Here is a 17,649-nt window from a genome sequence, read left to right as displayed (position 1 = left end):
TGCCTTTTTCTTCCCAACCTGACGTTCGGTGATGTCACTTTGATAGTTTAAAACAGGAGAATGATGCAAGGAGGAACACTGACCAAGATGCATTGTACTTACATGCTCATTTGTTGAACTGAAACTCCTGTGTACAACTACCAAAAGATAATTTTTAAAAATTGAGATGTAAATATCTATCCTTAGCACTACAAATGAGGGATTATCAGCCCCCCACAACCCTGAGTCTTGTTACTAAACACTTCTTAGCATGCTGGTGATGTCAACCAAGAGATCAAAGCTAGTATCACCCAGCATTGGGACAAATGGACATCATGTTATCATACATCTGAAATCCTAACAGCTTTCTCTCTATTACTTCAAGAATATTTGGGGCTGAGAAGGTGGCTCAGTGGTAGAGTGCTTGCCTTGCAGCCTGAGGCCCTGGGTTCGATTCCTCAGCACCACATAAACAAAAAGAAAAAAGCCGGAAGTAGTGCTGTGGCTCAGGTGGTAGAGCCCTAGCCTTGAGCTGAAGAACTGAGGGACAGCGCCCAGGCCCAGAGTTCAGGCCCCACAACCGGACCCCCCCCCAAAAAAGAATATTTTTCAGCTGGTTTATTATAGATCTCATAGAGGTTTACTTACTTATTTTGTAGTGCTAGAGAGGGAACCCAGATCCTTGTACATTTTAGGCAAACACTTTACCACTAAGTTATACCCCAGCCCCTTCTTGCAAGTTTTGTTTGCTGCACAGATACATTAATGTCAAAATGATATGTATGATGCTTTATAAGGTGGTTTGAGTACCAGCAGCGCTTCAGACCTCAGTAAAGAGGTGAGTGGAGACAAGGTAGATGGTGGAGTGCCTGGTCACCCACACTGCCATTAACTCAGATTGGAGGCGTCAGGACTGTTGTTAAACCTGAGGATCATCAGAAACTCTTTAATCCTTAATCTAGCTACAAAATTAAAAGTGAACTTGAAAAATCTCCAATAAGTCATACTTGTGCCGTTACCCAGACATACTCCATGTGTTCTTCTGTTGCTGGAGTGTTATTACTCTCTTGTAAGACTGTAACACAGTCTCTTTCTCCACAGGTGATGGACTTTTAGCTTGTTTGTGGTCTCACTACCCTGTGACCTTCAGCCCATTCTAATAACTACCCAGTATTCCTCTCTACCACCATTGCTTTTATTCTAATTTGTAAAATAGAACTAACTAGGAGCTTGGTCAGATGCGATCATCAATGGTAACGACTGAGAACTAGACGTAAACCAGTCATGGGAGACTGGCCTTACTACCCTTCTCTAGGTTCCCATCTCAGCTGGTCTCTTATTCTTCTACACTTTGGTAGTTTTTCCTCTTATACCTTTCTTGTGAACTATTTTCCCATCGTTTCTTTGGTCTGTTTGTTTGTTTATCCATTCTGAACTCACTACGAGGAGCAAGGATTATGCTTTATTTATTTTTATTTAACCCAGTGCCTAATATGGTGTTTTTACATAAGAGTGTCACAGTGAATACTTAATCGATTGCTTTGGATTCTTTCCATGGATACCTACTTTTTTTTGGTTGCATGGCTTTTGTTTTTGTTCTGGGGCTTGAACTCTGGGCTTCCCACGCTCACACAGCTTGCGCACTCATGGTTGGAGTACTACCACTTAGTCGTGCCTCCAGCCTACCTTTTTGCTGGTTAATTGGAGATGGAATCTTGAGGACTTTCCTGTCCAGGTTGGCTTTGACCTTGATCCTTCAGGTCGAAGCTCCTGAGTAGCCAGGATCACAGGTGTGAACATCTGGCCTCTAATTCTTTCAATCTATTATCGCCTCACCTTTAGAGCATTATAAAATAGGCTTTTGGGGCTGGGAAGGTGGCTCAGTGGTAGAGTGCTTGCCTTGCATGCATGAGGCCCTGGGTTCGATTCCTCAGCACCACATAAGCAAAAAGAAAAAAGCTGGAAGTGGCGCTGTGGCTCAAGTGGTAGAGTGCTAGCCTTGAGCAGAAGAGATGAGGGACAGTGTCCAGGCCCAGAGTTCAGGCCCCACAACGGGACAAAAAAAAATAGGCTTTTCTAAGTAAGTAGTTTTGATTTTACATTTGCATCTAAGTCATTCATTATGCAGCCTGTGAGTGGATCATTTTATAAGTGGTTCTTCTTTCCTGGTCAGTCAGAGTGTCTCAGACACTGGTGGCCCTTTACACTGGGGATCTGTAACCTGGTCAATCAGAGTGTCTCCATGAGACTGGCGGCTCTTCACGCTGGGGATCTGTAAGGCCCCTTTCGCAGCAGATAGTCTTAGGTATGACTATGATTTTGGCATAATTATTAATAAAATACCCATTTTCCCTTTCCAATGTATACTGGGTTTTTGGAGAGTGAATTTTATGGCCACTGGTGGTTAGGGGTCTCAGAGCCCCTCCTGTCCTCCCTGCCCGTATGCTCTGGCCATAGCCCCGACTGGGGCCTGGCTACCCGTGAAGCATGCAGAGGTCCTTTGAAGTCGCTTCCTTCAGCAGCAGCATCTCCAGCTGTTAGTGCCTCCCCTCCCCCGCCCAAGAGCCATCTTGTGCAAGCGCTCAAGTGAGGTGTGTGACAATTTTTACCCCATCACGTAAGTCCTGTGCAGATTGCTCCAGGCTCACTTAGTCTGCGCCCTTCCTCCCCCACTGTGGAAAGGGTATAAGAACATCTAATCATCACTCCGTCACTGCCCATTGCCTGTGTGCCATGGACCGATGTGGGCTCCAGACAGAAAGACCACGGTGACAGCAGGATACAGCCATGTAAACCAATAGCCAAAGTGTGATAGATGTCTTTGTAGGATGTCCCAACAGATAGTGAGGTTACTGAGGGAAGGTAGTCATGCTGGAGGAAGGGGCGAGGAAGGCCCTAAAGGAATGCCAAGGCTGGATCGGTGGGTGAGGACACCCCAGCAAGAAGAGGAAACATGTGCAGTGGTCTCCAGCCAGAAAATCTGTGGTGTGGTGGGGAAGGCAGAAAGTAGCCTTGTCTGACTATCCGTTTGTTGCAATATACTACTTTGGAACCGAGTGTGAGACAAGACCTTGGACTGCTTCCAGGGGGTGTTGTTGTTAGAAGTACCAGAAGGGACCTTATTTCACATTTAGCATGGACCCCTGATGATTCCATTTGAGTGAGGTGTGGGTGTATTTTCATTCTGGAATTTTACACTACAACATTACCACATGCATTGACCAATTTCAATACAGGCTTTCCTTATGTTGCTTTATAATTAGAAGCCAGTGATTTGAAGTTCCACAGCGGTACATAGACTGGTAGTGATAGCTTTATGGAATTGTTTATTTTTAGTTTGGCAAAGGCAAGGCAGTAAATATCTCAATTAGTAAACTAAAGCAGCGTGGTTGAGAAATGCCCACAAGGAGATCAGGAGTTAGAAATAACTAAGTCCCTTAATTGAAGGAAACCCTCCTATCACTTTCTCATTCTTAGAGCTTGAAGAACCGACATGGCAGGTGGTCACTGGTGGCCTTTCTCCCTTTAGGAACCACGGGGCTGAGATACAGCCTTGTGGGCTAGGAGGATGTCCTAATATGGTGGAATGGGACGCTGTCTCTGCCTGTGAAGCTTCTCACCCTGCCAGATCAGTTAACACAATCTGAAGAGAGATTTTACCAGGAAGTGCTATGGGCATCTTTTGGTTTGCATCTTCATACTTAGTGCACACATGCACCGTGCTGCAGAACTGCTTGCTGGCCTCTAGAGAGGGTCTCCCCGTGTGGCAGTTGAGATTCCATTTTAGAGTCATCTAGTTTTAGGAATCTCAGTTTTCCTTAAGAATGGAGTTACGTTATTTTTGGAATAATCTTTAGGAAATATTGACCACTCTGAAGATTGACTTGTTAGTGCAAAGCTATCAAGACTGATTGTTAGTGCAAAACAGTAAGAATGTTGTGTGTGTGTGTGTGTGTGTGTGTGTGCGTGCTTAAAGATTATAGAATTCAGTGTTGAATTGTCATGATTTTTTTTTTTAGAGCTTTAGTCAGTTTGCCATGCATCTCACCTTGCATGAGGAAGCCTTTGATTTTCTGCCTTCTGGGGTTGGGAGTGCTGTGGAGAGGCAGTCTTCTTACGTTTAACAATTCACTGCCTGTCCACTCTGTGATCTGCAGGGAAGTGCGGAGGTCCGGGCACCTGCAGATCCCATTTCTGTGTCTTCTCTCTGTTTTGCAGACTGGAAAAAGATAGCATTCAGCAGAGCTTTAGTAACGAAGCAAAGGCCCAAGCCCTTCAGGCTCAGCAGCGAGAACAGGAGCTGACACAGAAGATACAGCAAATGGAGACCCAGCACGACAAAACTGGTGGGTGGTAGGGAGAGATTAGAGCCTGGGCACTTGCTTACCAGCCAGGCCCACGCCTTACTGTGAAATGACATCAGGAACACCTGTAACCTTTGGCTGGCCGAAGGGAGCAGATGCTAACTACACCGGAGATTCCGAATTACATATTAGTTAGCGTTTAAAAGAGAAAATGGAAAGTATTGCCCACTGTCTGTTGATTTCAGAGTGCTGCTCACACATCTGTTGCACCATCTGGATTATGAGTTTATTTACCTGTGTTCAAGAAACGTAAAGCTGAGAGAGACCACAACAAAGTAGAAAAACAAAGGGCTTGTTTTTGGCTTGGTTTTCAGGCACACATGTTATATAAAGAAAATAGCATCAGAAGCTCTGCGGGAAATGCTCTGAGCTTACAGTTAGAGTCTCCTGAATAGCACTGAACGGTTCCCACAGTACACACATTATAGCTACTCTAAAAGCCTAATGAGTTTGCTTCAGCATCCAAACTGGAGAAAAGCTTTAGCCATTAATCGGTTCTTAATTCACTGTCGCAGCTGGATGTAATTCAGTGGCTCCAAATTGATATGTTCCTTTATTTAATCTTTGCAGCTTCGAACATTTTTAGCATTTGTATGATTTCCCCACCTCCCCCAATCCAATCTCGAGTGATGTTTAATCCTTTGCATTCTTCAAGTTCTCACAACTGCTGTTAAAATTCACTAATACAAGGCACTGACCACAGCTGGCAGCTTGGCGAAAAATTGCCATCTTTCATCACGTTGGCAGTGTTCTGCAGACTGAATTGGCCAGTAACTCTTTACCTTTAATTTGAAAGTAAAATGCACTTTGAAAATAGGCAGTTTGATTTGTTCAGTCGGAGCATTCTGTAGTTCCTTTCACTTTTGAGTTGTGTGTTCACAGACAGTGTTAGTCAAAACAAGACAGTGTCAGTCATTATAATTCCACACCACATTTTCTATGCTGTATACTATTAAAACAAAGTTTAATTGATCCTGCCTCTTCCAGAAAGATGTTGCTTAATTTAAGGGTCTTGATTTATTTTGCGTTGTATGTTATATGCTTTTTGCCAATCAATTAGCTAAAATTGAAAGAGAGTAATTACTCAGAGGTAATTTTCACAAGATATAATGTAGATTATATTCATTGATATATTAAATAATATTTCTTCTCCCATAGGTGAAAAATCACTACCATAAATCTTATTAAATAATCTATTTACTCATTTTTTTAAAAAAGCAGATGATATAATGACTTGCACAATTCCCTTTAGCCCTTGCAGTGGAGAATTTCTTTTCATAGCATTTGGCCAGAAGAAATGAAAAGTCACCCGATTTTAGGAGCAATTTTTCCACTAAAAGTCCCAAAAAGGAAATTAAAGGTTAAGTGATCATTTTCCCCAAGTGCCAGCAGAATCCTAGTGACCCCAGATTTGTTGGCAGAATATGAGAGTAGATAAGAGTTTTCAGTTGCTAAAATTCCCTCAAGAACACTTCCTTTTATTGTATGTACACACAATTACACTTTTCAGTTTCTTTGAACAACTATTCATTGTATTGGCAATGACACTATTGACAGTAAAGTCCAGTGTAAGATCATGTATTTCACCTTCATAATTGGGGAACATATGCAAAAGTCAAGGAGGGGTGGTGGAAATTTTTGTGCAAATGCAAAACATAAAGCGTGAGTTACAGCCCCAAAGAGAATTCCTTGATGATTTTAGTTCAGAATTATCTGGTTGTGAGAATTTTGACACTGTTTATAGTAAAATTGTCAAAATAAAATATAATATCTTGCATATTACAAAGATATAAGCATCTATGACTTCACTTGAGGTATTTGACAATTTATGAACATGCTAAAATGTTACACAAGCTGATATGATAAAAATGTTGATGGTGTATAATTTTATTATGAAAGAAATGTCTCACAAGAAACACTGTCTTGCCAGATGACACGTCCTTTAACTTAGGACAGTGAAAGCAATCTAGTAGCTTCCAAGAAATATGTTGTGATCATATGCGGATATGGGGACACTGCACAAATAAAACCTTAAAAGTCTTATGTTGGTGGGTTTATTGTTATTTCTAGAAAATGAACAGTATTCCTTGCTGACCTCCCAGAATACATTTTTGACAAAGTTAAAGGAAGAGTGCTGTACATTAGCCAAGAAATTGGAAGAAATATCTCAAAAAAGCAGGTAGGTACTGTTACATAATCCTTCCAGAGTGCTGTTTGCTTGATTACTTAATTTTTCCTTAACAAATAGCATTTATACTATGTTGCCATCTATTGTTAAAATTATCTGCTGATGAAAGTTTTCTGTGAAAATACGTTCTGAGTGAACATTTTCATCATTGTTCATGCAGACACATTTATTTGTTTGTTGACTGGTGCTAGGTGTGGAGCCCGGGGACTTTGTGTGTGGTAGGCAAGCTCTGACCATGGAGCTACTGCCCAGCCCAGCCTAGGTGTTTTTCAATAATTATGTATGCATACTGTTACCTGACTTTTAATTTTTTTTGTTTTTTTTTTTGGTCGGTCGTGGGGCTTGAACTCTGGGCCTGGGCGCTGTCCCTCAGCTCTTCAGCTCAAGGCGAGCGCTCTACCACTTGAGCTACAGCGCCACTTCCGGTTTTCTGGTGGTTTATTGGAGATAGGAGTCTCGCAGTCTCTCCTGCCCGGGCTGGCTTTGAACCGCGATCCTCAGATCTCAGCCTCCTGAGTAGCTAGGATTACAGGCGTGAGCCACCAGCGCCCGGCTGACTTTTAATGTTTAGAATTGAAATAATGACATTTCAGAAAACAAATATCAAGGTGGCAATTATTGTAATAGCAGATGCAGACAGGTAGAACACTTTTTAAACCCTCTGATGACAGAGTTAACATAGTTTAATATATTAGGAGAAGTCTCCATGAACACACAAAAGATACCTTTAGGTCAAATAATTAGGGACATTGATGAGATGAAGATGTATTACTTAATTAATACATGCATTACTTAATTACAGTAGCTTGAGACAGGAATTAATTATCTTCTTTTACAGGTAAGGAAACCAAAACTGTTAGCTGCTGACTGGGAGATCTATAGGTCTATCTAATCTAGGAATTTCTAGTTCCCAAGTCTATAGACTTTCTTACAATAACTGTAGTATTTTATATTCATCTGTCAGATGTGGAGCACCCAAGCCCCCCAGTCTTCAAGATGGTAAAGCAGAAGTGTGAGCCTGGGCAGTATAGCCAGAACCCCCTATCTTTTAAATGAGAAGGGGAAAAAAAAAAACAAGAAGAGGACAGAAGAGAAGAGGATTGGAGGGGAGAGGACCCAAGGGAAGGACAGGGCGGGGTTAGGGAGGTGGGGGTGGGGTAGACAATTCTGGCTACTGTAGCAATGTGGGAAAGGTTAAGAAGGGAAAGTTAACCTTTAAAGCCCATGGAGAAATAGTTGTACTTGGACTGTGAGCCAAGGTGAAGCTCTAGTCTGTGTCCTTTTTCTTCCTTTAGACCTATCAACTTACTCTGTACAGATCTAGAGAACTCGAATCTCAGTGTCCCTTGCTCCTCTTGCTTCTGATTCCTCCAGCTCCTGACCACTACTTTGTAAACTGAACATGCGTCTTCGTATCTGACACATAGATGGCACCCAATGCATGTTTATTGAATGAATGATGAATGAATGAAACAAACAGGTGTAGTGCTATACCCCACATGCTGATCTGATTGCCAGTGCCAGCCTGTTTCTTTCTTGATGTCAGGCAGGATGCAGAAAATAACTCTTTGGAATTCAAAAAGAAGGAGAGAAGCACATATACCTACATACATATATCCATGCACGCATACACACATGCAGGCATGCATACCCTGCTGTCTTACAGTATCCACAGGGGATTGGTTGTTTCAAGGACCCTGGGATACCCACAGCTGTAGATGCTCAATCCATTATACAAAATGACATGGTATTTGAGTTTGTATTTGAATAGAATTTAGAAACATTCTCCTCTGTGTTTTATCTTTTTCATTTCAATGTTTGCTATGTTTGGGATGGAACCAAGATCTCATGCATGCTATGCAAGTGATCTACCATTGAACTACATTCCCAGTTCTCTCGCACATACTTGAAATCCTATCTCAATTGCTTGTAACACCTGATGCAATGCAAATGCTCTATACATAGTTGTTATACTGTGTTGTGCAGGGAAGGATGACCAGAAACAATGCATGTTGAGTAGAGTCTCGGTATTTTAACCCATGGTTATCTTCACCCATAGGTTCAGAGCCACAGACGTGGAATGCCAGCTGTGAGGCACCTTTCCCAGCTTTTCCCACGTAGTAACAGACATGTGCTATTGTTGTCATTGGTGCCTTTATCTGAAGGGCCTTAACTGGCACTTTGTAACTCTTCCAAACTCTTATTATTTTAGCCAGTGAAAGTCTGAGTGCCATTTTCTGACAAACACAAAGCCTGTGTACCACAGTGGAAACTTTTCCAAGGGCAAAGCAGTATCAAAAAGAGGTAGACATGGTTGTGGTGCAGATCATGATCTTAAAACTTTAAGGAGCTTCTAAAGTTTTTAAATGGTGTATTTTGTATACCTAACAAGAAAGACGTAGCTAGACTAACTGTGATTTAGGTGTTGTTTGTTTGTTGATTTCTTATCAATGCCAGTCTCATTTCTCTCTGGTTTCCTACTATGACATTTCCAACAGCTCATTCATGCCAAATTTAACATTCCATTTCCATGTTACTTTCTGCTGTGAAGCCACCTATAAAACCTGAAGAGTTCAGAATGTTTCTTCTTTTACTTACTTTTTTAACTTTTAATGTTATTGTTAGTGTAAAGATGATATACAGAGGGCTTACAGTTATAGAAGTCAGGTAATGTATACATTTCTTTTTTAATGCTGTCATGAATGTTTCTTTTAAAATAATAAAAAAAAATGTAATAAGCCCTAGTAAGCCCTCTGGGATATACTCCTGTACACCATATACCAAACATTGGGCTAAATCATTTCTACTGTGCTACGATGCAAGGAAAATCTTAGCATTTTGTCATTATGGAAAGTCAGCTCCAAAATCATTATTTTATCCATATGGCAATTTGGGTCCAGATTTTCTTCCCGAATACAGTAAAAATTTTCCTGAAAGTAGTTATACTTATTTTATATTGATTACTAATTCAAAACACATTTCTTTTGCCTTCCTTTCCTTATTAGCAACATTTCTGTAAGCATTTTGTGTTACTCAAATGACATATTAAACAAATGGATTCAGACCATTTGAAGTAGCTTTTTTGCTCAGATCTAGGCATATCACTGGAGAGACTGACAGCCTGGGCTCACAGTGCCAGTACACTTCGCCTCTCCACCCAGCCTCATGCGATGCTGCTCTTTGAAACATTTTAAAATGGTACCGTGTGTGTGTGTGTGTGTGTGTGTGTGTGTGTGTTTTGCATGTGCTTTCTCTCCAAGTAGTCAGGACGTTGCATTGAGAAAACTGATTTTACTCTTATGCAGCCTTCTTAATGATTAGCACAGAACCTTCTGTCCTGTGTGTGCTCTGCACTCTACATGTCGTTGTGTCTGCAACCTAGGGGGCTGTGAATGGCACGTCACACGCTGAAACTAAAAAGGACCTGCCGATTCTGTGTTTTTGTCGCTCATGTGTGATCATCAGGCAAGAGAATGAATGCCATCTTGTCTGTAATTGACACCAGGCAGAAGTCCTGGCTGATTTTAGTCAAAGCCACATGAACTTTAGCTGTTCCTTCTGTCTGCATCCCAATACTCTGAAAGCTGATTGCAGGTGTGAAGTTGTTCTTGGGGGAGCTCAATGCAGATACATAAATATCTTTGTTACATCTGTGATTTTTCTTTATCCAAGTAAAGGAACTGCCTCCTCTCTCCAGGCAAAATATTAACAGTATGATTTGTAGTGTGATCTAAAGCCTGGCCTGGATATAGCTGCAGAATGCTGGGTGCTGGTTGGGACAGGTGTGGCCTGCCCCTCACCCCAGGCCGGGTTGTACCTAAGCACGCTCAGAGAGCAGCGGCACAGAGCTCAGGACCAGGGCCGTGGGGTTTCACTTCTCTTCTTCCCTGTCATTGTCACTTTCTGGGTTGCTAGGCTTACGGATTGATGTCTAACATTGCCCATTGTGTATTTGTGATTTGCGTTTTGTAATTAAGAGGAACAATGGGAGTCCGTGGGGTCTCGTTATATATAATGGTTGGTTTAATTTGTTTCACTTCTATCTTGTTAATTGTAAATTGATCATTAAGATTTGAATTCTAATCTGTCACCAGGGTTGTGAGTATTGAGGCTAGAGCAATCATCCTGGTTTTAATCACTGATGATGAGAAACAAATTTTATAATTTTGGTACATATTGCAGTTCATATATTTTAACACTGTATTTTATGGTGTTATAAATATTGTTAAATGACTTTTAGTATAGTTTTACTGTGTGGACTATAATGTATAAATTATATTACTGTTTTGGCAACAGTAGGTCTCCAACTGTGTGAGTTTAATTGAAGTAAAAGAACACACACCCGGCTGAACTGTTTTTTTTCCCCTTGCATGGTTAAATGACATTAGGTTGGAATACTACAAAAATTATATTACACGAGAGAAGACTGATAGTGGCCTTATGCTAATTGTTACCAAAAAATCAAACTACAATCCAAAAGAATAAAAAATGAAGGTGTCCCACTTTTCTTTAACAGAAATTATTACTATAGCCTGACTTATAGTAGCAAAATGTCCTACATTTCATGAAAATGTAATTATATATAACTGGTATGCAAAAAAAAAAAAAGCAGGGGTAAGTTCATGCTTCTATAAAGCCAGAAATTACCTATGGAAATACATTACTGTCAGTTCTTTCATTGAATACAAGCATAAGCATGTCATAATGTATCTTGAAGACTAACATACAAACTTGTAAGTTTACTTTTTGGACTACAAATAGTTTTATGATGTGTTGCGAGCTCTACACAGATGAAGAGTGACATGTTTGCACATATGTCAAATTTGTACTGAACAGTGAAAGGTGGTATGCAACTTCCCCCAGTATAAGGGAAAAAACACAAAATTGCAAATGATGCAAGAGATTGTTATAATAATACATATTGTATTAATGACTACTTTCTAATAACATTTGTATTTTTTGATTATGTAAGACTTACTCAATGTAGAGAATTTGGTAAATACAAAGAAGAATTAGGGAAACGTTTCCTGTGACATTACCACCCTGAGATAACTGCTGTTCACTTTTGACATATTTCTGTTCAGTCATCTTTCATGTCTGTGTAAATGTCTTCCATTGATGTTGTGATTGAGATTATGCTACAAACACAGTTTTGCCACTGCTTTTTTCTCAATGTTGTCTTACTAATGAACATAATTCTACATCAGTAAATACTCAGGAAACAAAAGCTTAATTAGATAATTTGTATGCATTGATATGTTAGATATTTACAATTTTTTAAATGTTTACTTACTATAAAAGACAATATGAAAATGGCCTGATGGTCCCCCTGATAGAGATGTCTAAGATGGATCCCTGCCTGGAAGGCTCTGAGTTTGCCTGAGGATATTAACAAGGGCTACACTAAGTTCTACGCAGTATGCATCTGCCCCTGTCAGTATGTGATGTCCAAAAGTGAGAAACTGAAGAAGAAAAGAGGGCAAGGTGGCGTTGCAGATGGGATGGACTACTCATTTAGGCTTGGTCTGGCTGCTCACCATTTGGGTAACCTTAGGCAAGTTTCTAAACAGCACTGTTTACCTCATACAATGAACAATTACCCTCTAGGTTAATGAAAATCATTAAAGGATGAATTCCACTGTTTGGGTAGGCCTATGATAAATATTGGACAGTAGTATCAGGTTTTATTTTGCATTTCTTTGGATAATAATGAAAATTACTATTATGTAAATGTTATTGATGATTTGTATTTCTTTTGTAGATATTTTTATAGTCTGTGTACTTTTCTGAATTTAGTTTTGTTAGAATAGGATTCTTTATTTAATGATGCTGTTTTTCATATTTTGTAAATATTTTCCTAGTTCTTTGTATTTTTTAATTAATCACTTTATTTTTAGAGCAGTTTTAGTAGAAAGAAGGGAGAATTCCTAAATATTCCCTGCTTCCCACCACAACTTCCCCCACAGTTGATACTGCATTTGGTTTGAATATGAATTTTTTTCAAAATCAAGCTATTTTTTTTTAAAGCATTACTTTGGGAAGGATAGGGGAGAATGGTGAAAGATGTGTGATATCAATCTAGGTGCATTTTACTTATAAACTGACTTGTTAAATGGTAACCCCTTTGTACAGCTACTTAAAAGATAATTAAAAAATACTATTTTTGTGTGTGCTGGTCTTGGGGCTTGAATTCAGGGCCTGGGTTCTGTCTCTGAGCTTTTTTGCTCAAGGCTACTGCTCTATGACTTAAGCCACAGCTCCGTGTCTGGATTTTGTTTTTGCCTGGTTCATTGGAGATAAGAGTCCTATGGACTTTTCTGCCCAAGCTGGCTTTAAACCATGATCCTCAGATCTCAGCCTCCTGAGTTGCTAGGATTATAGGCATGAGCCACCAGCTCCTGGATAAAAACATTATTTAAAAAAAAATAAAAATAAAAGCATTACATGTTCATTTTAAAAATTCATAAAATAAGAAATATATTTCTACCCTTATCACCAGAAATAATCAGTATTAATGTATCCATAGCATATAAGTCAAGGTAATTAAAATACGGAATGAAATTGCACTGTGCAGACTCATTTTTAATATTTACTATTTCTTATATATTAGTAAGAATGTCACACTAAAAGTCAATAAATAACACTAGTAAGTTCCTATATCATTAGAACAATATCTTGGTATTCCATTATATAAGCCATTTAACCAATTTCCTTTCATAGATTTCTGGGTTAAGCAACCTTCTGAACAACTTTATTTTTTTTCTAGGAAAAACCTTCCTACAAAGAATATTCTCACATAAATGTGAGTTTTTGAAATATATGGCTTTTATATGTAAAGGTTTTACATTTTTATATTGTAAAATCTATTATTGTAATTTTCCTTTTTAAAATGCTTTTTCCTGGAGAGGACTTGAAAATAGATAAAAGTTCTTTTGACATTTTTTTTTCCTAATTTAATTTGAGGATTTTTTTCTCCTTTTATTTATTTTTAGTGTAAAAATTAGGAGAAATGCTAAATTAAAGTTGTATTATTACTTCTTGTAAGTTCTTTTATATTGTAAATGGTTCTGAAATATAAGTCATTATTAACCCATTTGGACTATTTCAAATCTGGGTGTTTTCTTATTAGGAGAAGTAAGTTCAGATGATCAGATCTGAGTTTAAAAATGAGATAAGCTATGTTCTTATCTATAATCTAGCCTATCTTGCTATTCAAAGGAATGAATAGTAGACTAGTACCTGTATAAAGGCTAGAGGTTTTAGAAACTGCTGGCAAGACCTGGACAAGCTTCTTTTGGGATGACCTTGGGATGACCCTTGCTCCACTATGAAAATACAGTGAGAACAAAGAGAAGTGAATTTGGCCCTACCCATGGTATCCTGTTTTATACCAGGAGTCTTTCTTAATCTTCAGGAAACAACCCAATCATTAGTCTAAGGTACTACTGATAATATATTATAGAAGGATTTTATACTTTCACTCCCAGCTAGCAAGGCATTGGGGCACAAAGGGATGGTGGCAGTGGCAACAGTTCACAATTTAAAAGAAAGAAACAGTTTTCTTGGATAGGCTCCCTTCTCATCTGCAAACTTTGAGACTTGAAATGGTCATCTAAGACAGCGTATATCCTGTAGGACCTCAGCCATCACCGGAGGGAATACAGTGATACCAAATGGAATAGGTGAAGGCAGAGCATTTGTAAATGATATTTGACTTAAGAGTGGAGAAATATCAGACTTCACATCTACAGAGAGGAATAAACATGTACAAAACAAGCCTATCTGAGCCAGGCACATGTAATCCTAGTTACTTAGGAGGCTGAGATCTGAGGATCATGGTTTGAAGCTAGCCCAGGCAGGAAAGCCTATGAGACTCTTAGCTCCAATTAGTCACCAGAAAACGGGAAGTGGTACTGTGGCTCAAAGTGCTAGAGCCTTGAGCAGGAAAGCTGTAGGACAGCACTCAGGTCTTAAGTTCAAGCCCCATGACCAACCAAACCAGCCAACAAACAAAACCAAGTTGATCTGCTCTCAATCCCAGGAAAACTTGGAGAATGGGGTGGAGCTGAAACCCAAACGGGCTTTCCCACCTTCATCCTTGGAGCCAGGCACTGCTTCTACTTTACAAAGACTCAGGGCTTCCTCTCTGAAGAGACCAAGCCAGAGAATCCTGACTGCACCAGGGGCACTGAAGTTAGAACAAACAGAGGGATGAAGAAAAGCCTGTATTCTGAACCACGAGATTTCCACCCCCTCCTTGGACAGTCAGGGCTGTGCCCTGAAGCAGGAAACTGTAGGTTCCACCTCTTGAGAAAAGTGACTGGAGGAAAGCATGTAGAAATCAACCACTGAAAAAGATGGCTTGCCAGAATCACAATGTGGACCAAGTACTTATTATAATGCAACCACAAATGAGAGATTAGTACATACATTGAAACTGGAGGTGCAAGAAGAGGCCTGCCAGGCAGTTCAGCCCCTGTCATAATAGGTTAGCTGAAATGTCTCCATTAATGGCGTAAGAGAGTTAACGGCACGAACACATCGATAAATATGGAGGAAGATAGGAAAGAAATAACTTTCTAGAAGTTGAAAGTATTTGTCACTGCATGGTTTTGATGACAAAGTTGCAGGGCAGGAGACTGCTGTTCTTTATAGATCTGCATCAGCATAGGTCTAGATAAATGGAGACTTACTTCAGCAGGCTGGAGAGACCAGGAAGGGTTGTGACTCAAGTGGAACCCCAAGCTGTTGGCAACAACTCTTTTTACTCAGAAGTTAGCTTTCCTCTGTTAAGCACTTCATCTGATTGGAAGAGGCCCACTAGCACTACAGGGGGTAATCTGCTTTACCCAGAGCCCACCCATTTAAAATGTTAATCTCCTCCTGCAAGAAACATCGGGAAGAACATGTGGCCAAATATCAGGGCACATGGTCCAACCACATTGACACATGAGATAGCCAGTATAGAACGAGAAGAACATGTGGCCAAATATCAGGGCACATGGTCCAACCACATTGACACATGAGATAGCCAGTATAGAACGACTGGACTTTCAGCCACATGCTGCTAAATGGGTTCCACTAACTAAAAGAGACTCTGTGTTCTAGGAATTAGGCCTAAGGCTTCGTTAGCAGCACAGGCCTGGTCTACAGTAAACATATAACAAATACTTGTCTTTTAAAAGAGAGATTTGGTCATGCTTGAACCATTTCTATTAGAGTAAGTTCTTCCTTCATCCCTATAATGCACACATCCCTCTACTAGACATCTTCTGAAAATTCTCATGCATAATATATGTATTATATGTATAGTAATTTAATTCTTATTACATAGTTAATGTTTAAGTATGGAGTTTGAGATAAAGCTGTACAAGAAAAAGATGCAGTAGATGCAGAAAGTTCACAAGACGCCCTATCTCAACTGATAGCAAAAAGCTAGACGTGGTGGATACCTGCCATCCCAGTTATTGTAGAGACATGGGTAGAAGGAGCTGGCTGCCGGTGGCTCACGCATGTAATCCTAGCTCCTCAGCAGGCTGAGATCTGAGGATGGCGCTTCAAAGCCAGCTCAGGCAAGAAAGGCCGTGAGACTCTTGTCTCTAATCAACCAGCAGAAAACCAGAAGTGGTGCTGTGGCTCAAGTGGTAGAGCTCTCACCTTGAGCTGAAGAGCTAAAGGACAGCATCCAGGCCCAGAGATCAAGCTCCATGACCAAAAAAAAAAAAAAGATACAAGGATCATGGTCCATACTAGCTCTATTGTAAGTAGAAGAAACCATTTACAAAATAACTAAAAAGAAAAAAGGAGGGTTAGGGATGTGACTTGCGTGGTAGAGCACCTACCTAGCAAGTGCAAAGTCCTGAGTTCAAACCTTAGTACTATTGAAAACCATTTAAAAATGTAGTTAAAGCTGTGCACTGGTGCCTCATGCCTGTAATTCCAGCTACTCAGGAGGCAGAACAGAGATCTGAAGATCACAGTTTGAAGCTAGCTGAGGCAGGAAAATCTGTGAGAGTCTTCTCTCCAATAAACTAGCAAAATACTGGCAGTGGAGATGTGGCTCAAGTAGTAAGAGCAAGATGAAGCCTAGGGACAGTGCTCAGGCCCTGAGTTCAAGCCCCAGGACCGGCAACAGCAACAAAATATGTATGTTAGTAGAAAGAACCTTTCACATCTATTATTTCTGTGTTTCTACCTCTAGATCTGAAATAGCTCAGCTCAATCAAGAAAAAAGGTATACATATGAGAAACTGGAGAGGTTACAGAGGAGGAACAGCGAGTTGGAGGAGCAGTGCGTGCAGCATGGCCGGGTGCACGAGACGATGAAGGAGAGGTAATGGAGGGGCCGAGGGTGGAATGGGCGCTGTCCATGGCTGCGGCCCAGCAGGAAGTGGCGATTAGCATCACCAGGCTACCCAAGGGTGTGCGCCAGGTCATTGCATCTGCGGTGTTCTGAGGACCTGCAGAGAAGGCGCCGCATTCGTTATTTGCTCTTCTCTAAAGATACAGATTCGATTTAATATAAAATAATGGAGGAAACCCATCCACCTGTAAGGTCCAAGTTGGTAGTCCTAGAAAGGAATTTCAGAACTCTTCTTCTGAAGTGAGGCTTTCTATGCTTTGTGTAAGACAAAATGTGTAGTAGACTAAATGGTAGGTATCAGAGTTGTTTTGAGAGTATTATTACCATCAGGATTTGGATCCAAACCCTGGGCTCTTTTCTTTTCTTTTTTATTGTCAAGGTGGTGTACAGAGGGGTTACAGTTACACAAGTAAGGTAATAATTACGTTTCTTGTCGAACTTGTTACCCCCTGCCTCATTTTTCTCCTATTTTCCTTCCCCTGTCTTTTATTAAGTTTTGGAAAATTTTTGTGAGATAGAGTCTCTGTACTCTCTGCTGGCCTCAAACTCACAATCTTCTTGCCTCAGCTTCTTAATGCTGGGATTACAGGTGTGCACTATACTGCCACCCCTGGCTCCTTTCTAATGGAATTACTTTGAGCCAGTCACTTTCCATCTCTGAGCATTGTTTCTTCACATGCATATTGGTGTTGTCCTGATAGTGCCCACCTTGATATAAGGACCAAGTAAAGCTCCTACTTCATAATGGCCACCTC

The 17,649-nt window shown here is 40.3% G+C and overlaps 1 protein-coding gene across 1 annotated transcript in view; it reads left to right on the top strand.

Annotated features, from left to right (window-relative positions):
• Positions 1 to 17,649, top strand: part of Sdccag8 (serologically defined colon cancer antigen 8) — a 157,695-nt gene that overhangs the window by 110,221 nt on the left and 29,825 nt on the right. The window contains exons 14-16 of the mRNA XM_013017289.1: positions 4,198 to 4,325; positions 6,414 to 6,522; positions 16,733 to 16,864. Of these exons, the coding sequence (XP_012872743.1) occupies positions 4,198 to 4,325; positions 6,414 to 6,522; positions 16,733 to 16,864 (369 nt within the window). The remainder of the gene's footprint in view (positions 1 to 4,197; positions 4,326 to 6,413; positions 6,523 to 16,732; positions 16,865 to 17,649) is intronic.

Source organism: Dipodomys ordii, unplaced genomic scaffold, assembly GCF_000151885.1.
Source record: "Dipodomys ordii isolate 6190 unplaced genomic scaffold, Dord_2.0 Scaffold35, whole genome shotgun sequence".
NCBI classification, from domain to species: domain Eukaryota; kingdom Metazoa; phylum Chordata; class Mammalia; order Rodentia; family Heteromyidae; genus Dipodomys; species Dipodomys ordii.
This window is presented reverse-complemented; position numbering and strand designations above follow the sequence as displayed.